We start from the raw sequence: 20,424 nt of genomic DNA, 5'->3' as shown, positions 1-20,424 counted from the left end.
ACTATTCTATATACTATACATTATATCTGCATCCGCGCAGCTGCACTCCCTACTATTCTATATACTATACATTATATCTGCATCCGCGCAGCTGCACTCTCTACTATTCCTATATACTATACATTATATCTGCATCCGCGCAGCTGCACTCTCTACTATTCCTATATACTATACATTATATCTGCATCCCGCGCAGCTGCACTCTCTACTATTCCTATATACTATACATTATACCTGCATCCCGCGCAGCTGCACTCCCTACTATTCTATATACTATACATTATATCTGCATCCGCGCAGCTGCACTCCCTACTATTCCTATATACTATACATTATACCTGCATCCCGCGCAGCTGCACTCCCTACCATTCTATATACTATACGTTATACCTGCATCCCGCGCAGCTGCACTCTATACTATTCTACATACTATACGTTATACCTGCATCCCGCGCAGCTGCACTCCCTACTATTCTATATACTATACATTATATCTGCATCCGCGCAGCTGCACTCTCTACTATTCCTATATACTATACATTATACCTGCATCCCGCGCAGCTGCACTCTCTACTATTCCTATATACTATACATTATACCTGCATCCCGCGCAGCTGCACTCTATACTATTCTACATACTATACGTTATACCTGCATCCCGCGCAGCTGCACTCCCTACTATTCTATATACTATACATTATACCTGCATCCGCGCAGCTGCACTCTCCCTACTATTCTATATACTATACATTATACCTGCATCCCGCGCAGCTGCACTCTATACTATTCTATATACTAAACATTACACCTGCATCTCACGAAGCTGCCCCCTCTACTATTCCTATATACTATACATTATACCTGCATCCCGCGCAGCTGCACTCCCTACTATTCTATATACTATACATTATACCTGCATCCCGCGCAGCTGCACTCTCTACTATTCTATATACTATACATTATACCTGCATCCCGCGCAGCTGCACTCTATACTATTCCTATATACTATACATTATACCTGCATCCCGCGCAGCTGCACTCTATACTATTCTATATACTATACGTTATACCTGCATCCCGCGCAGCTGCACTCTCTACTATTCTATATACTATACATTATATCTGCATCCCGCGCAGCTGCACTCTCTACTATTCTATATACTATACATTATATCTAAATATCTCAGTTTGGGAATGTTGGCAGGTATGGTAAATAAGAAAATAAATGACGTTGGGTTATATTAATGGCAGGGGTGGTGAGACAGGACAGCCTTGATGTGGGGGAGATGGGGGATTTGTTGGGGGCCGAGAGTCTTTCCTAGGACCCCTTTAGGTTTAAAGCCCGTCCTGTCCGGATCACTTTACCCCCCCGCTCACCCTGCAGCCCGGCTTCCGATATCCCAGAGGCAGGGGCACTTCCCACAAACAGGAATAAATTCAATTAGGATAATTAGAAGAAGAGAAGCGGCGATTATAAAGAAGGGGCAGATATAAAAGCCAAGGAGAGGAAGACCGAAGGAGAAAGACAGCCATGAATCCCATCACCGTCATCGCATCTTTAATGCTGCTGATACAGAGCGGTGAGTAGAGCGGCAGCCGCTCGTCTTCCGGAGATGATGGTCTGGAGTATTTTACGGCAGCGTCTATTCCAGAGAAAGGGCACAAGATGGGGCGGATAACCAACAATACGTTTCTAAAAAAAAAAGCGTGTTCTAGAAGCAGAAGTATCTAAAAACGTAGTTTTGGAGATTCCTACAGAAAAAAAGTAGCTGTCCCTTTTCAAAGAAAATTAGAGAGCGCTGAGTATTTTCTAGGGGAAATTTAACATTTTTCTAGAGAGATCTGGACACTTTTTCTAGATAACGGAAGGCTGAATGTCTCTCCGGGATGGAACGAGCCGGGTGTAGAGATATTCTTGGTTTCGATGGTTCGTGCCGGGGACACTCGGTTGATGGACAGTTTTTCGGGGGAAGTTTGTGTTGTTGTGTTTTTCTAGTGCGTGTTTCAGTTGTTTTGTCCTCACAGGGGAAGCCCTGAGATGTTACACGTGTCTCTTCCCGACCATCGCTCCCATGGAGTGCATAAAGTTCCCGGTCACCTGCCCTCCCTCCGAAAAGTGTCTGATCTCCACCGCCACCGGGAAAAGAGGTAGGCGTCCCACAAAAACATTTATCAGCAATTCTGAGTGGTCTGTTTAATTGGGTGGGCACTACAGTGACCTTATACGCATCATGCGTATTACAGGGGCATATAAATAAGGATAGGTATGGCCATATGTATCTGAGTTACATAAGCTTTTAGGACCTCCGCTGTCTCTTCTTCACATTAAAGGTTCCAGGTGGTACATACTAAAGACCCCAAGGATACAGTGAAACTCGTGGTTGTGGCATGTTGGGGGGGGATGTGTGACATCACTATGATTTAGGTGCAGCAGTGACACCTTGTGGCCATTACGTGTATTACTGGATGTTTGCGCAGGTAGTAATGCTGTCCTCCGACAGGTAACTTCCAGTTCGTGCTGAAGGAGAGAAGCTGTACCGTAAGCAGTCTCTGCGGCACCAGCGGCGAGAAAAACACGCTGGGCATCAACGTCACGTTCCACAACACGTGCTGCGAAACTGACCTCTGCAATTCTGGAACATCTGGAAAGGCCACGATGATTATCGCAGTTCTACCCCTTCTGCTCCTGCTTCTGGCGTAGATGAGACCGGCGGCGGAACCTGAATAAGTCTCATATTACCAAATACAATGTATCTTTCTGTATTTGTGTCCGCGCCCTGTAAATAAAGGTTAATGTGCAAAAAAATCCAAATGGAATCTCAAATTAAACTCTTCCAGATGAAAGCTAAAGAATTAGCGGAGGTTCATCTCAACTCTGCCCAAAAAACCCCAAAAATATCATTATTGATCCCTTTAATCCAGAAGTTCTTGTGTGAGTCCGGAGAACATGCGCGAGGACCAAATACTGAAAAAAGGGAAGGCTTTTGGGTCCAGTTATACTCCATACCACTATCCCTCACCTCGGTAAGTACACACAATACAGAGACTCGACCCTATACAGAGGAACCCATGCGCAGCGGCAGCACAAAGCAACCCCCTTGTGTACAAAACGAGCCATTTCTTTATGAATTTTCAGTTTTTAATAGAAACGTGAATATTTTGCATGATTTTGTCACCGTATTAAATATACAACTTCTATATGGAGCATAAAGGAAAAATAACGTGTCTTTGTTTTTTCGATTTCCACCCCTTTTTTGCTTTAATAAAAAAAGGGGCTACCTGCAGCCTAGACTAGAGAAGGGGGAAAGAGAGACGAGGGGAGAGAGGAGGGGAGAGAGGAGGCAACTCTGATCTCCCATATATTTGAAGGGAATAGCTAAATGTTAATGATTTTAAGTGAATTTAATGGATAATTGGGTCAGGCGGAATCTCTACGTAGCGTTTTCGCCATCCTTTTCCGTTTAAAAGAAAAAAAAAATAAGGCTCACAATCGGCCGAAAGAAATTGGCTGAATGAAACCGTATTATACAACCGTTATCATTTTTAGATTATCAGTAAATCAAGACGACTACATCCCTCGTTCTGCAGTACTCCGAAGCAGAGAGGGCCAGGGACGGCCCCCGTCACGGGGCAAAATGTCAGGAGGCGCCCCTGATCATCTCTTCAATCATTACAAAGAAGATTAGCCCTAAATTCTGGCTCCATCGTCTATACGAGTAACTGCAATCATAAAAGGGCTGATTTTTTGGGGGGGGCGTTCTGGATCAGACTCCTGCGCCCCCTAAACATTGTAACAATTTGGCAATTACTAATAATAACAAAAGAAATAGTAAATTGTACAAATAGAGAAAATACACATTAAAAAAACGGCAGTCGGAAAATGAAATGTTTCTAATTCTACAGAGTCCGATACATTTTTTAAATTAAATATTTAATACGCCGACGGCCAGACCCTCCTCAATTCCAAGACTAAATTCTGGAGACGAAAAGTAGGGAGGGGCTAGTAAGACGGACACCAGCCTCAGCCAATGAGAGCAGTGCCTATGTGAAATGTTAATCAGTCGGGTTTCTAGGAGACTAGAATGAGCGTGTGGTCTTAGTGAAGGCGGGGTGAAGGGAGGAGTATGCTGGATGATTGATAGACTGACAGGCCAATCAGGGTCCTGCCCTTTTTGTATTAGCAAAGGTGAAGCTGTGTCGAGGTTTCTAAAGGGGGTTTAAATATAGTGGTTTTGGGGTGGAGGGGGTCCTCTCTCTCTCTCGGGGGGCTAGGTCAGTTTATTTAAGAGGTTTAGCCACTTGGGCGTACGCAAGTTCGATTTCGCCGGTTGCTGGGCAGGTGCTGGCGAATTCTTCGCGCTCGTAGGCATTTCGGAGATAGCGGTGGATACCAGAGAACTCTGTTGGGATTTTAAACCCCCGATACTTCTCGCAAACCACCTGAAATAGAAAGAGAGACACACGCAGGGTTAAAAGAGAAAACAAAATGTAACGGGACGAGGGCTAACATCAGGGGTATATGTTAAATGCAAATAAATGCGTTAGAAAATACATTCTCAGTACCGGTGAATACCCAAACCATTCCTAGAAATAATCCTTCAATCATTCATCATTCTTCAGGGAATGTTTAAATGTCATGTGACTTGAATAGCTGAATAGTCATGTGACTTGAATAGTTTTTTTGTGGTTTTAGGTGATTAAGCCATCAAATGGAAGAATAAAAAAACAGATTTAAGGTTTATTAACACCTGTCCTGTTTAGAACCCTCGGGTAACTACATTTTTTGTCCTTATTAACTCTTTCCTTTCCCCACCTGAACTATGTGAAGCTTTGGCAGCAGGTTACAGTCCGCCAGCGTCAACTCATCCCCGTCCAGGAATTTGCGATGTGAAACGGTCTCATCCTCCGCAGAGTTCTCATCGATCTCATCCGGATGGGGCGAGTTCAGATAATTATCCAGGATCCTCAGAGCCTTCAGCAGACCTTTCTCCAGAGCTGGGTCGGATAAGAGAGGATAATGAGGGTGGGAAGCGGATGAAAAGAGGGATAATCAGGCGGAGGGAAGGGGAGAGAGAGCGGATAGGACGGCATAGCCGGGAGAAAGCCGAGATGAGAGAGGAAGCTGAAAGAAGAAGAACAAAGAGGCAGAGTGTAAGAAAACCACAAAAGAGGGCTGAAGAGTTCAGGAAAGCGTTTAAGTCTGAAGCGGTTTACATGGAAGTAACCGAAATGTAAAAAAAAAGAAATTACATTCCATCCGTGTGCTATTTTTTAATAGATTTTTTTAATATTTAAGCGATATACTATAAGAGTCAAGGAAACCCCATTTGGACGGCTCTTAATTCTGGAGCGTGAGATCGCGTGAACTCACTCTGGTTGAGTGCAGGATTTGGGTTCTTGATGTAGGCAGAGAATTTGGCGAAGACATCTAGCCCGGCGGTGTTGGACTCTGGGTTCTTGGCGGCCAGCCTGGGGTATCTAAACGGCGTAAAAACACGGAGTAAGAAACAGCCACGCATGATACAAAACCCCGCGCGGTCACAAAGCTCACGGCGGCCTCAAACCGGTGACCGCTTCCTGACGCCCCGTATTAACACCGTATTAACACTTACCCTGCCTGCCACAGGACACTCGGTTCTTACACATAAATCGCCCCACAATGTCACGCACCATGTCTCTCTGCCTCCCCCTGCTGCATATATAATATACATATTATAATCCCTTCTGGGGGCGTACGTACTTTGGGGGGCTCAGAGTCTCCTCGAGGAACTCTTCTATCTTGTTGGTATCTGTTCTGACCTCCTCACCGTACACCAGGAACGGAGGCTGCGCACCAGGAGCAAGATCCTTCAAGATTTCCGGCTTCCTGGGGTAGATGGGAGATGAACGGACACAAATAACTAAAAGCTACGGACAGCCGAAAAACACCAGACAATATAAAGAGACGTCAAACTCCGGCACTCGAGGGCCGCAAACAGACCGGCATTTACAAAAACTCTTTGTTTGAACACAAATTAACTCGTTTGAAATCCTTTTTGTTTGAGCGGCCGGTGCTTGCGCTGTGATTTCTGGCAGCTCAAACATCCGGCTTGGTAGCGGCCCCCCGAAGGCCAAGAGTTTGACACCCCAGATGCGGACGATATTGCATTATAGAGAAGGAAGCCCAATGCTTTAGCCGCCGCCGCCGCCTGAAATAGGTCGGAAAAATTCAGTGGACGGCAATGAAGATGAAAAGCCGCGCATGGACGCAGGCGCATGCATACCCGGTGCGTGTTAACGAAAGGTTAAGGCAGGACGAAGAGGAGAAAATCAAAAAATAAAAGCGATACAGAAAACCAGAGGTCAGGAGAGAAGAGAGAAACGCCGGCAGATGTGACGGCACCAACAGATTATGCGAGTAACAGCGGCGGCATGCGCGGGGCGTCAGAATTTGGAACTCATCACCTCCTGCATTCCTCAGGGTAAAAGGAATTTCTCCCGTCTCCTTTCACTCTTACTACCTCTGTAAGTCGGCCCTCACTGGCCCCTGGTGGGGGATCAGTTTACTGCTTCTTAACGATTCACACTGAACCTCGGCCTGGCATGCGGAACATTTATCCTCAAATACAGTCCATCGATGTGACCCCAAACCTGCTCTTTATATTCACCCCAACGAATCTCCCTAGCAGGCGCGTGAGCGGAATACGCCAGGGGTCCGCGGCATCCAAACGTTGCTTTGTAGTTTAGGGCGACTTTGTTGCTATTTTATTTGTGAAACATTCAAAATCGGGCTTCCAACGCCACCGGCTGTACACGAGGAACTTTTTCCTGTTCTTCACACACAGGCATTAAACAGACATTACTTCTGATTACTTCTCACCTCTTCATATCCACAGTGGTGACATTAAACGTAACGCCTTTCAACCAGAGCACCATGAAAAGCCTCTGAGAAAAGGGACAGTTTCCGATGCTCTGCCCATCACTGCCAGCCTAGGAGAGAAAAAGAAAAAAAACAAAGGGTTAATAACGCAACAGAAACTGAACAAAGATTATGTGGAGAGAGAGAGAGAGAGAGAGAGAGAGAGAGAGAGAGAGAGAGAGAGAGAGAGAGAGAGAGAGAGAGAGAGCTGCTGCAACCCCAGACCCAAAGATATATTTGGAGAGACATCTAAGTTCCACATTAACAATGAGCGCGTTGTGCAAGAGAGCGCGGCAAGCCGGAGAAGCGAAAGTGACTCACTGGGAGGGAAGAAACGGAGAAGAATGGGCAAAGAGAGAGCCAAGAAACAGAGCGAGAGAGAGAGAGAGAAGCGGAAGCGAGACGCATACACGTCCGGCTCAGTTATATTCCACCTGGAAGGCTGCATTCAGTCACCGTTCCCAGAAATAACATCTCAAACGATCTAATATTTTGTCTGTTTCACCTTTTTTTCAGACCCAATTGTCATGTGACATAAAAGCAAGCACTGATGGGCTGTTGCCATAGAATCTGAAAATAAAAATTCTTAAACATTTCTGTGGTTTTATGAAATCTAAATTACAGGTCGTTAACAGATTTAATTTACATCACTTTTTTATTACACACTAGGCATAACCCGGGGCAAATCTTCCTACTTCCATCAGGCTCACCAAGGATAGGCACCAACATGGCTCATGGTCAGGCCTAGGGGAGGAGCACCGCCCCACAGAGAAGACGAGGGGTGTATTCACTAAACATTTCGGTCCCCGGATATCACTCCGCATCATAAGGGGCCGACCTCAGGAAGCTTCTCCTGCAGGAAGGACTGAGCTGGCCCAACGCAGCTTCATACGATGGAAACAAACTACCTCTTTAGTGAATACACCGGGAGCAGCCGATCGACACCAGAAAGTGAAAACGGAGAAAGAATAGAAAAGGGAACAAAAAAACAGAGAAAACAGGAAAATGACGGGGCGAGGGTTGGGTGTGAAAGGAGGCAAAGAGGAGCAGAGAACCAGAAAAGCAGTGGCTTTGTTGGGGGATAAACGCTGGAGTGCGAGGATTAGCGAGGCAGGGAGCGGTGCGGAGAGTGAGAGGGAGCGCTGCCCGCCCTGGCACACTTGGCACATTCCTTGCACATCCTCCAGACGCACCCACCCGTCTGCTTCATGGGGAGTGGCGAATGTGCGTGGGGGGGGGGCAGCGAGTGTGCGTGGGGGGGCAGCGAGCGCTGTAAAACCTATTATAGAGTTTATATAATATAATATGGTGTGCCGCCATCTTGAGATACTTGGATTAATTACCTGCTCACCCAACACGACAGCGCAGCACTTCAACCTCACTTTATGACTCGGTAGCCGAGTAAACGGAGCTTAGATGGTTCTTTTTTTAGACCCATTGAGTTTATCGGGCGAGTCAAGAAACTGATAACTACGGCCCTGGGTTGCTATGGAATAAAACAAATAGAAGGGAGATACCAGAGATTTGAGATAGAAGCAAACTACCCCTCCATAGAGAAAGAAGGAGATAACGCGAAGCCAGAGGGCGTTATAATCTATGACCCAGAGGGAAGGACGCTTCATTGTTAAATATTTGAGAAGTGAAGGCGTGTGACCCCCCCCGGACGACGCACATCGGTCTTCATATTCACTGCGTTTTGGGGTATTTCCCTTTAAAGGGCTCGGAGACAGAGAGCCGCCCTCATGGCACCGACAGACGGATGAGGGCACAGAGAGCGGGTATTTCCAGCTCAGAGAGGCAGCCAAACTCTTACAGAAGAACAAAATCTAATTTACCCCCCCGTCACAGTATCATCTCCCAACGCCATCACCTACAGGGTATATCTACGCGCATGTACTCCATACAAACATACAATCTGCCCCATTTAGTCTGCCCGTTTTTCCTTAATCAGTCGTTGGTCTCGTCTTAGATTCAGGAGCCGTATGTCTATCCCATGCATGTTTAATCTCCTCACTGTATTACGCTCTACCACTTCTGCTGGGAGGCTGTTCCACAACTACCACCCTGTTTTGAAATAAACGTCCCTCCTGTATCTTATTAGCTCAGCTCCGTGATATACATCTATATACAAACACTTATTGTTTATCGTTCCAAAAATAATAAAGGTATGATGGCACGATGTAAAGGCGCTGCCAGCAGAGCCCGTCCTCTATGTTGTGAGAACGATAGAAACGTTCAGACGATAGAATAAGAATCATTCGGCCCACCTGGACTCCCCATTCTCCAGCCGCTGTGAAGACCTTCAGTCTTACTTGATCCTTGTCCTATATTCAGAACAGACTTAACCGGATTAACTTTTACCACTTCTGCTGGGAGGCTATCCCACTGATCCACCACCCTCTCAGAGAAGACGTCTATGCCTCTAATCTCCCAGTGCAGCCAGCCCTTGTAACTACTACCAAATAAATCTAGCCGGCAGATGACTTCATGTGTATTATGACTTAAGGACACGGAATTAGGATAGATGGATCATGAAGTGTTCCGTGTACAGAAATAGCCGTAACAGTAGAGAGTACACAGAACCGCGCCCCGGCTCCACAAAGAGATTAGGTCACTGAGTAAATCCTCCGCAGGGCCTCCTCCCAAACAACACGCTAAGGCGGGGAGAGGTTTCTTCTGGTAAGCGAGGTCCCAGCAGGTACTTTCAGCCAGGGCCACCGGGGTTTGGACCGGAGGGTTTCCTATACAGTAAAAGAGCACGGAAAAAGGTTTGGGAGCGGGAGCAGAAGTCCCACGTCCCTGGCCACGCGTGGAAAATCGGTGGAGTAAGTTCTTCAGACTTCACCCCGACCTACTGATGCCCCCCCTCCTCCTCAAATTCTGCACCTATGGGGGATTCGCCTGTGCAAAGGATAGTTGGGTGCTATTGCACTTGTCCCTCTGTGTTGTTGCCCCACTATCCCTACTTTGCGGGCGGCGGGGATCACGGCCCAGCTGGGAGAACCTCTGATCTCCACTGAACGGCCCAGGGAACCGCAAAAGGAATGGAGGTCTTTTCAGCTCCAACATGGCCTCCTGGCGATGCTCTGAAGCCTCTTTGAAGTTCTTGAAGGATTTTATGTCTGCGAGGACAGATTCCTTGTTTTCATACAGAAGGTTACTGGAAGCAATATACTTTTCTGGCACAGAGAGTCCACATTCTAGATCCGCCCAGTTCAAAAATAGACACGTGGAAATTCTATAAAATGGAAAAAAAAAACAGCAAATCTGCTGAGCCTGGCAAAGCCCTGCAACCTGTAAAAAAAAGTCAGCAAATCCTCTTGGTTCCTGGCTGATATTGGAAGATTCCGTTCTTCAATCGTCGGTCTTAACTCGGAATATTAACGCCCAAACGAGGTCTCTTCACAGAGAGGCAGCAGGGAACACGAGGGCATTTAACCGAAGCCGGCGGACGGCTGGAAGAAAATGGCCAGATGGCCCAGAAGCAACCTCCCAAAAAATGGTCAACAGCAGGGACTTCATGTAAAGTCCACCAAAAGAAACCAGAAAAGGTCCAGTGGTCGGGTTAGTGTTGGGTTGTTACTTATGGCATCCCGGGGCTAAGTGTGGATCTGGAGAGAAAACAAATGCTCTAAATCGGTTAGAATTCCCTTTAAAAGATTAACCCTTTGCGGCAATTGGCAGCGAGCATGCGGAACCCTGAAACACCTATAAAGAACTGGGAGCGGGAATCTTACTGGCAACGCCAGACCTTTATGTCTGACAACAAGCTGTCAGCCGGCCCTTTGTATTGAGATTAAACATCATAAAAGCACAGAGGCTATAAACAAACCAACTGTCTCCTCCGTGCTCAGAGAGGCCGGATTGGAGGCCCACCGCGCTTCAGGAGGCTTCCTGGACCAGAGGAGGACTCACGTTGGCGACTACACAACATGAAGGCTACCTCATTGTTACAATTAATTCTATTTATCCAATTTGCATTAGAACCAAAATACTTACTATTTAGTATCTAAAGGTCCCTGGTTTGACCTAAGTTTCTGCATACGCTCATCCCTTGGAAAACCGGAGGGTAATGTGAACAAATTCTACTTTATGGAAAAGGTAGTTGATACCTGGAATATACTTCCAGTGGAAGAGGTACATGCAAATACAGTAAAAGAATTCAAGAAGGCTCGGGATGCGCATTAGACAAATAAAAATTACAAAACTATTCAAAAAAGTGGGCAGATTGGGTCTTTCCCGCTGTGACCGTCTATGTATCGATGGAGATTAAACTCTGCAGACTCCATCGTATAATCCCCACAACATAATAAAGGAAGACGAGTGAGCGAGGCGAGGCTGAGCCCGCTGAGCCGCAGAGCAGTAACCGTTTAACCAGTCTGTATAATTATCAAACCCAAGTCAGCACGCGGCGACCGGTAAAACCACGTCCAACCACCAGACCTCCATCACCGGGATTACAGCTACAAAGAAGGAGAACACAGAGAACAGGGAAGAAACGGGAGCGCGCCCCTCGAAAGAAGACAGAGAAAACAGATAAAACATAGAAGAGGAAGAGAAGATTGTAATACAGACACGATAGAAAATAGAATTATATGAATAAAACCGGTACAGTTACCTGGATGGCCTCCTCTGCTCTTACTGGTTAATAAGAGATTCCTTTCTCCTCCTGGCATCCAAGCTCCAGGAACCTACGACCCCCCCCCCCCAACCTCCAATACTAAGGATCTCCTCACCACTAAGAGGACTTCTCCTCATGTAGAATCTTGGATCTCTCTGCAGCTTCTGACACTGCTGACCACCCTCTGTTCCTGTAATTTTCTTTCATATGGTATCTGTGCTTTACTGAGAGGGTAGTAGATCATTGGAACGGCCTCCCAGTAGAAAAGTGAGAGGCTAATACAGTGAGAGAATTTAAACACGAGTGGGATAGGCCTCTTCCCTTCACTTCTATCCCCCTTCACTAACCTTCTCCCTGATGACATGCCACCACCTGAAGCTCCATATATCAAAGACTGGGTCATCCCTTGTCTCCTTTATTCAGGATACCCCCATCACAGTGAAAGTCACGACCTTGTTCTATCGGACTCCAGCGGTCACTAAACCCCCCATCTATTCGAAGAAGATCCGATCCATCCTCTTTATACCCACGATCTGCAGTCCAGGCCACCAACTTCTCCACAAGACCCTCGCTACAATCACTGGAAGCACCCTCTCCTTCCTAGTAGAGTGTCAGCTCTCAGGAGCAGGGCCTTCTCCTGCACAGAAAATAGCCAGGGGGGAGGGGCAGATGCACATGGGGGTATTCTGCATGTAAATTTAAAGCAACCTCTCATTACAGTTCATGCGATGACTGGGCTCTCTCTTTAACCATATTCTGTGTCTCATGGAAATCTCCACCAGGGTTTATACACTTACAGGGGTTTAACACATGGGGGGAAGGAATCAGCTTCCTGTTCTCAGCATCTGCGTGATTATTCCTCCCCATTAAGTCATCTCTGCCCTCCTGTTAAGTTGCTGATTGCTGTTGATTGGTTCAGGCAGCCTTTGCAGGTGCGGAGAAGAGCGAGAACTTGGGGACAGGGAGTTGATTAGATGCTGATTGCACCGCATTCAGAGACATCATGGCTTCCCCGGGGGTGAACTTTTAAACTTAAACGACTTGAAAGCCAGGACTGCTCCTATATGCGGTGTTAGTGAATTATTACAGTAAAAGCGGCTGAATGAGTCAGACAAATAAAAACTGCTCCCTCCTGACCCAACTACACCCCGGGTGCAGACATCGCATCAACCCGAAAACATCTCAATTACTCGTCACGCTTTACAATGTAACGAATACAAGAACAAAACAACAGAATTAGAACAAGAGGCCATAATCCAACACTACAGCGTCACAGGCTTAGACGGAATGTAAGGAAGTTTTACTTTACTGAGGTAGTGGTAGATAAGTGGAGCAGCCTCCCAGCAGAAGTGGTAGAGGGTAATACAGTGAGGGTATTAAACATGCACAAGATAGACATACGGCTCCTGAATCTAAGACGAGACCGATGATTAAGGCTTGAGTGTTTCCACCCAGTGTTGTATGTTTATATGTGAGGAGCTGATGCCGAGGCCTTTTCACTTATTAGAAAATAATCTAAACTAACTTAATGTTACCGATTCATTTCGTAACTTCTTAAGAAGTATTAATAAAGGATCTTTTGGAGAGACAGTAATACTCTAAATGTTTAAATAGAAAGAAGTAAGACCCCCGGCGCGATCAGCCATTAAAAAAACACAGCGAGGGTCAAAGGCCTTAATTAGGGGACTTCCTCCTGAAAACAGGGCCCCTCGTCACTCTGTGAAGCGCTAACAAATAGTGACGGCTTAACACAGATCTGGATTATTTATCAAAAGGATTAGACTTTTCATGAACCGTTTCCTTTTGCACAGCGGGCTTTCAGATAGATCACTTTCTGTCCGGATATTTTTAGCCCCGCGGCAAAGGAGGAATTAAAACAAAAATCAATAATAAATAGAGCGTGGAGGCGGCCGGACACAGGGCCTCGCGGCTCGATACGCAGAGGGGGATAAACAGAAGCGTTTCAGCGAACCCGTCTGCAATACTCTGGCCTCCTGGAGCAATTCCACGAAAGGGGTGGAGCCACGGCGCACTCCGCGGGGACAGCCTCTCCCCTGATCCTCCAATAGGGGAAAGGGGCATGCGCGAGTGCAAGCGAATGAATGAGAGTGCAAGCAAGCGAATGAGAGCGCGAGCATGCCTCTAGGCTTAGTTCTACAGCGATTATGCTGAATCAATCAGCAACTTAACAACAAGGAGAGAGAACTTAATGGGGAGGAAGAATTATGAAGGTTCTGAGAATAGAAAGTTAAGAGCACTGCTCTCATGGTATACACATAAGTCGGACCTGACTTATTTCAATCTGTAAACACCGTTACGTAACAGGATTTGTAGGAGTTTGGGAGTCACGATCCTGTACCCATCCCGGTGTGTCCACCACCCCACAGGCACCAAGGAGTTAAGATACAAGAGTCAGTGACAATGGGCCCTCGACTAACAGAGACATAGAGGAATATCCGCGGCCGGGAACCTCCGCGTACAGGATGTTTGTAGATAACTCACGTTTCCTGTAGGATCGAGGCAGCTGCGCTTACAGGATGCAGTCCCTATTATCCCTGCCCCTCCCCCTCCATTTATTAAATACCCCCCCTTACAAATACTTCCCTCCATACAAATACATCATCAGTAGCCGTGACCGCATTATTAACCCCAGCACTGCCGCATTGCAGCCTCTAAGCCCCTGCTAAAGTATATACTGCACTATACACTGCTCTGCTTCATGTCTATACCATGCCTTATGAGCCCCCAATTTCATACCAAATGCCCCCCACCCTACACCATTCAATCTAGAATTCTATAACGAGTGGCCAACACCCTACATATAACCATTTGTATATTTAGAACACAAGGTCATAACCTTAGATGTAATGTAAGAAACCTATACTTTACCAAGAGGGTGGTAGATAAGTGGAACAGCCTCCCAGTAGAAGTGGCAGAAGTTAATACAGTGAGGAAATCGAAACATGCGCGGGATAGACATACGGCTTCTGAATCTAAGACGAGACCAACGACTGATGAAGGTTTGAGTCTTTACAGCAAGAGAAACGGGCGACTAGACGGGGGCCGGATGGGTCTTATTTTAGGTTCTCTCTGTATGTGTGTGTAATATATGTACACACACACACATATATATATATATGGTTTGTATACACATATATGTTTGGCACGTGTATGTATTCGGACAGAACACTTTGGGAGCCATGAAGGATTGTATCCATAAAGGGCCGTATTAAGCAGGACAGAGCATTAAGAGCAGCGATAAAGTTTTAGAAGCCATGGCTACGGACTCCTGAGATTCGTTTTGCCCTCCGCATGTCCCGCGGCCTCGTTCTGAATGTTATCACCGGATTTTATTTTATTTAAGGAAGAATCTTTGTCGCACAGCCCGTCCGGAACCCCATCCGCTACTTCCCTATTTTGCAACAAAAAACAAAGTTTCGTTCTGCGCTGGTCGTTCGTTACACCATCTCTCGTTATCGTCTATAAAGCATTCCGCCATCGCTATCATTCAAGGATTACTCATCATCCGCCCATCCCATCCTCCCCACTTCATACAAAACTCACCCGTGTCTCAGACATTCCAACATCCATGTTCGCTTTGTCTCATAAATGCCCCCCCACCTACCCCCTGTCTGTAAAAAGAGGGGAATTTCTACCAAAACGTCTACAAACCGCCATCTGCTGCCGCTACTCGTTCTATAAACCTTTTCACCCCAGATTTCCTATCGCTGTCCTTTGCTCCTGTTTAACATCGCTTGCCCCGTCCATCTTGCCCTCCCTGCCCCTAATACAGCATTGGTTATATCCCATCGGGGTTTGGGGCAAGTGCCCTGACGCACTTTGAACGCTCAATAAGAGCAGCGAGCCCCTGTGTGTTTATAGCCTCTAGTCATCCACCAGAGGTTTATTTGCCCCCACTTGTGTGCACATACCCTACCCCTGCCATATCCATAAACCACCGGGTATAATTCCAGCTGCAGCCATTATAGAAACACAGAACCTGGCGGCAGATCGGCCCCATTTGGCCCATCTCATAGCCCGTTTCTCCTGCTGTAAAGACTCAAACCTTAATCAGTCGTTTTAGATTCCGGAGCCATTTGCCTATCCCTTCACGTATCAGCCTCTACCACGGGGGGGCTGTTCCATTTATCTACCACCCTCTGAGTAAAGTAAAAATATATACATCAAGAAATAGCACTGTTTGCCCAAAAGGCAGTGGCATTAGGCACCTGTCTGCTAAATACCCGTTACCCTTCTCTGCCTACAATCTGCCCTTCATCCTATACCCTGCCCTATAGCTCCCATTCATACTTATTTACCTAGCACTTAGCAAACTTCTACCCCCTCCCCCAACAGCTGGGGGTCAATGATTATCCAGAGAAGCTGAAAATCGTTTTTTTAAGGTTTAAGAGGAAAAAAAAAAAAGAGGGCATTTTTTAAACTATTTTACATAAAAGAAATTGAAATATTTGAATAGCTTACTTTTTGCATACTCTTGCAAACGCACCTGCCGCAAAGCACACAAACACTTTCTTACCCTATATAATGCCTTTTTAAACCATTTCTACCAAAAATATTATATAATAATTCGCTGCAGACAATGCATTACTGACAATTGGGCATTTCGGGTATTAAAGGCCGCTTAATCTTTGCAATGCCAAGGATGATGTGCAACTCTTTGGCTAAATGGTTAAAAAAAAAAAAAAGTGATGTCTCAGTTCCCACTTAAAAGTTTAAGTATTAGGAAATAGAAAAGTACCACAAAGACAAAATAACCAATTAGATACACAACAAAAAAGAAACATTATGACTAAATGACAACCCCCCCCCTAACATTATTAACACATTTGTAACTAAGTAACACGAATTTAAACAGATCTTTATGATTATTTACTAAACAGAATGTAGAGCTGGAGGCAGAACGTGTGAGTACTTTCAACCAGCAGCCCGGATCCCCAACGCCAGAGAGATTCAACACCGATATATATACATTAATGTACACACACATATAGATACACACATATAGATAGATACACATATACATATAGATACACATATAGATAGATACACATATAGATAGATACACATATACATATAGATACACATATAGATAGATACACATATAGATAGATACACATATACATATAGATACACATATAGATAGATACACCTATATGGATACACATGTAGCATCAGAAAGCCATGGGACATATGTAACGCTTCCCAACACCATCAACCTGTAAAGCTTATTAGCCAAATGCACCGCTTTTAACCCCAAAACAAAGTTAATTTAGATATACGGGAAATCTATATACTGCGCTTTCCTCACCTTTACAAACAGTTCCACCTGTGGCTGATCTGACATTTTGGCCAAAGGTAATGGTTTTTAACCCAAAAGTTTGCTTTCGTGCGCCTTCTTTCTGTTGCGTTGCTGCAGATTGCAGTGATCCCGGAGCTGGGATGGCAGGGGTGCTGTCTTTCGGTGTTTGCTGTCTCTCAGGGTTTGCCGTCTCTCGGTGTTTGCTGTCTCTCGGTGTTTGCCGTCTCTCGGTGTTTGCTGTCTCAGAGAGAGGGTGGGGTGGGAAGTGACTGCAGGAGGCTGGGTCTGACTCACAGGCAGGAGGAGAGTGCTGGGTGGAGGGAGGAAGAGAGAGGCACAGAGACAGCAGGGATTGAGGGGTGTCTGGGATTAGACCGCAGGAGTGTGGGGGTCATGCCTGGGATTAGACAGTTCGTGGAGAGAGCACAGGGGTTGAGGGGTGTCTGGGATTAGACAGCTCAAGGGGAGGCAGCAGGAGTGTGGGGGTCATGCCTGGGATTAGACAGTTCAAGGAGAGAGTGCAGGGGTTTGCTGTGCTGGAAATAGACAGTTCAGGTAGAGACAACATGGATTGGAGAGCGCTGGGGTTATGGGTATCTGGAATTAAACAACAGATTGCAAGGGTGAGGTGTGTCTAGGTTTAGAAAACTCAGGTAGAGACAGCAGGGATTGGAGAGTGCAGGGGTGAGGCTGTCTGGCATCAGACAGCAGGGATGGTAACGTTCAGGTGTGAAGCGTGTCAGGTAGAGTGTTGGGGTGCAGTGTGTCTGGTATTGGCCAGCACAGGTAGAGCGCAGGGGGCGAGGTGTTTACAGCATGCAGGTAGAGCGCAGGGGGCGAGGCGCCCGGCAGCAGGTAGAGCGCAGGGGGCGAGGTGTTTACGGCATGCAGGTAGAGCGCAGGGGCGGGGTGTTTACGGCATGCAGGTAGAGCGCAGGGGGCGAGGCGCCCGGCAGCAGGTAGAGCGCAGGGGGCGAGGCGCCCGGCAGCAGGTAGAGCGCAGGGGGCGAGGTGTTAACGGCATGCAGGTAGAGCGCAGGGGGCAAGGAGTTTACGGCATGCAGGTAGAGCGCAGGGGGGCGGGGCGTCCGGTAGCAGGTAGAGTGAAGGGGGGGCGAGGCGTCGGCAGCAGGTAGACAGTGGAGAGGTGGAATTGCTTTGGGAGGGTAATAGTTTAGGGTTTCATTTGGTTGACCTTTGTGTGTAACCAGTGATCTCTAGCTGTACATCAGAACCCATTGTGCTGTATATTGTTGTCTGGGGATGATGAGAGTTGTTGTCCACCTCTACACAGTTGTGATAAGTGGAAAGATCTGGTGCCTGGTCTATTTCTCAGTAGCAGAAACCATTGGTAATGTTGAGAAATCTTTGATTAATGTTCATTCAGATATGTGGTTATTTTATTCAACTTTCATTTAAAAACATATAAATGTCGAGTGATAACAGAGTAGTGGTAGCAAGGAATGCTGATCTGTCAGAGGAGAGATTACTAAAACACCTGTGAGTGGGGTAACAGCTCTGACCAGTCTGGCCAGTAGTGGTTAGAAATGCTTTACAAGGGCCTGAGTCCAGCACGGGGTTAAACACTAGTGAATCGTATATCCGCTGGAAGCTGGTGTGATGTCTCACGCCGAATCACACGGGGAGGACTGGCATCAACCCGTCGCCGTCCCAGTAACCGTCCCCCGTACCACCATGACTCTCCTCGGTGCCTCATACCACATACCTGCCCTGCCATTCAAACTGGCACCCTTCTGGTTGGTTCCGCGTCTGCACCGCGGGTAATGCCTATATCTGCACAGCTCTCTCGCCGACTTGCAATCTGCACAGAAGATGTCTCGTCATCCATGCAGAGCGCTCACCTTACCTCTTGCTTCCTCTGTCTCTGCGTTGTATCTTAGCACCCAGTGAGTTCAACAGACAAAAAGTGGGAGACGGCGGCCTTCTTTGACCCCAGAGAAAATTGGAAAAGGGTCGGCCCTTGAGACATTCGGCAGCTCCATAAACACAGGAGATAAATGATTGGATGCCTTCTCCTGATTTAGGCTAACGCTGCCCCGGTGGTCCGTCACGTAGCGGATTGTCTCTCTGATGTCCGGCCCGGCTGCCTGGTATACCGCTCCAGGGAGATGAGCCTAGCGGAGACGGGACACTGGTTTTTAGGATCGTACCTTATTTTCTGCTTATGTAAGATTACGATCTCGTCTGCGTAGATCACATCATATAGCGTTAAAAAAAACAATCAACTTCCATTCTTCTATCTGCCCCGAAGGGTTTGCAGACGGAGAGCGTCTCCAGTTTCAAAGAGATCTCCGCTGCTACCTAACCTGCTGATGAAATGGTGCAAGTGTGAGGGGTGTTAGATCTTTGTGGTAGCCGTCACCCCCGCCTTGACCTCTTCCCTTGATGCACCATGGCCGTCTCTCACCTCTGCCAGGGGTGCGTGGGGAGCGTGGAAGATGAATTTAAAGGGACCTCGGCTTTTTCGTGATCGTGATGGAAGTGCGGATGGCGGCTGGACCGGAGCGTACCTTTAACATATAATAAAAGACTTCAACTCCAGATTATATATTAGGGGGACCAAAAGCCAACTCCCGGCACTCCCTTCCGTGAATTTCAAGCACAGTAACCTAGTTCATGGTGCAATTCGGTTTTAAGCACCGATGCCGAAAACTGACTCCACGTTTAAAACCGGTCAAAAAACGAGGTTTCATTAACCTCACACGCAGAGGAAGGAAGATGGGGGAGGGCTGGCCTGCCATGCGGCCGGAAGTCTGATAAAATAACCGTGTAAACATATTATGTTTTAAGATCCCTATGTCATGCTGGCCTTTGGCGCTAGCTGCTGTGCTCAACAACTCCCATGAGGCTCAGCCAACTTTCCTCCCTGCTTCTGCATGTAGATTTGAGCGATTGATGCCCCACTCACAATATTTAGAAGCGGCAGCGTGTGATGTCATACTCCATCCACTCACACCAGTCCCATCCACGTGTCATGCAGTTTACATGCCATAAATACCCTCAGGGGCAGATGACATCATCAAAACAGATACTTCAGAGCAAAGCTCTTTGAGCTGTAGAAACGGTGGCTATGCATACCTCAGAACATTTTAAATAAGCAGAGGCGACATTTGTTTCAGGTGGGTGTTCAAGCACATCAAGTACACTTTACAATTGCCTCCTGATTTAATAATTGATTTATATAGCGCCGTCATACTCCACAGCTCTGTACAATGGATTCTGAACGTCCAACTGATGCTTTCCCTCCCTGCTGCATCGCACCTGGACTCCTGCTTGCACACAGGTGAATTCATCCAGAATACCTTTGATACGTGGCTGTCACTATTAGTCACTACAATAGAATCTTTATGAGGAGCTGCTGTAGGGTTAATGAAGTGTCCCACGTATTTGAGTCCCCCTATTGTTCCCATGTTATTATCAAAGCTTATAACGTTAAACTATATATAACTGAAAATATACATTAAGTTGTCAGTTGAATGTGATACACGGAATAACAAAGACCTGCTTTCCGGGCTTCTATTTATGAGTAAACAAAACGCTTAGTTTTCCTACTAACGAGAAAAG

At 46.6% G+C, this 20,424-nt stretch overlaps 2 protein-coding genes across 2 annotated transcripts; one reads left to right on the top strand and one right to left on the bottom strand.

The window, feature by feature from the left end:
• Nucleotides 1-1,449: 1,449 nt before the first annotated feature.
• On the top strand, nt 1,450-3,164 carry LOC128503086 (CD59 glycoprotein-like). The gene is made up of 3 exons (XM_053473103.1): nt 1,450-1,580; nt 2,026-2,148; nt 2,502-3,164. Exons 1-3 carry the CDS (start codon nt 1,532-1,534, stop codon nt 2,699-2,701), a joined length of 372 nt encoding a protein of 123 aa, XP_053329078.1. The 5' UTR covers nt 1,450-1,531; the 3' UTR covers nt 2,702-3,164.
• Nucleotides 3,165-3,698: 534 nt separating this feature from the next.
• On the bottom strand, nt 3,699-17,082 carry CLIC1 (chloride intracellular channel 1). The gene is made up of 6 exons (XM_053473102.1): nt 16,849-17,082; nt 6,860-6,969; nt 5,741-5,866; nt 5,372-5,478; nt 4,814-4,995; nt 3,699-4,440 (listed from the first exon to the last, which is right to left on the bottom strand). Exons 1-6 carry the CDS (start codon nt 16,882-16,884, stop codon nt 4,279-4,281), a joined length of 723 nt encoding a protein of 240 aa, XP_053329077.1. The 5' UTR covers nt 16,885-17,082; the 3' UTR covers nt 3,699-4,278.
• Nucleotides 17,083-20,424: the final 3,342 nt, after the last annotated feature.

Source organism: Spea bombifrons, chromosome 8 (assembly GCF_027358695.1).
Source record: "Spea bombifrons isolate aSpeBom1 chromosome 8, aSpeBom1.2.pri, whole genome shotgun sequence".
Lineage (NCBI taxonomy): Eukaryota > Metazoa > Chordata > Amphibia > Anura > Pelobatidae > Spea > Spea bombifrons.
The sequence above is the reverse complement of the archived record's forward strand: the minus strand, read 5'-3'. Positions and strand labels throughout refer to the sequence as shown.

Excerpts from the sequence above, each read along its gene's own strand:
- LOC128503086 (XM_053473103.1), top strand. The coding sequence starts at position 1,532 with ATGAATCCCATCACCGTCATCGCATCTTTAATGCTGCTGATACAGAGC. Across the intron at positions 1,581-2,025 it reads AATGCTGCTGATACAGAGCG|GGGAAGCCCTGAGATGTTAC; the intron begins GTGAGTAGAGCG and ends TTGTCCTCACAG. Across the intron at positions 2,149-2,501 it reads CACCGCCACCGGGAAAAGAG|GTAACTTCCAGTTCGTGCTG; the intron begins GTAGGCGTCCCA and ends GTCCTCCGACAG.
- CLIC1 (XM_053473102.1), bottom strand. The coding sequence starts at position 16,884 with ATGTCAGATCAGCCACAGGTGGAACTGTTTGTAAAG. Across the intron at positions 5,479-5,740 it reads GAGACTCTGAGCCCCCCAAA|ATACCCCAGGCTGGCCGCCA; the intron begins GTACGTACGCCC and ends TACGCCGTTTAG. Across the intron at positions 4,441-4,813 it reads CAAAGCTTCACATAGTTCAG|GTGGTTTGCGAGAAGTATCG; the intron begins GTGGGGAAAGGA and ends TTTCTATTTCAG.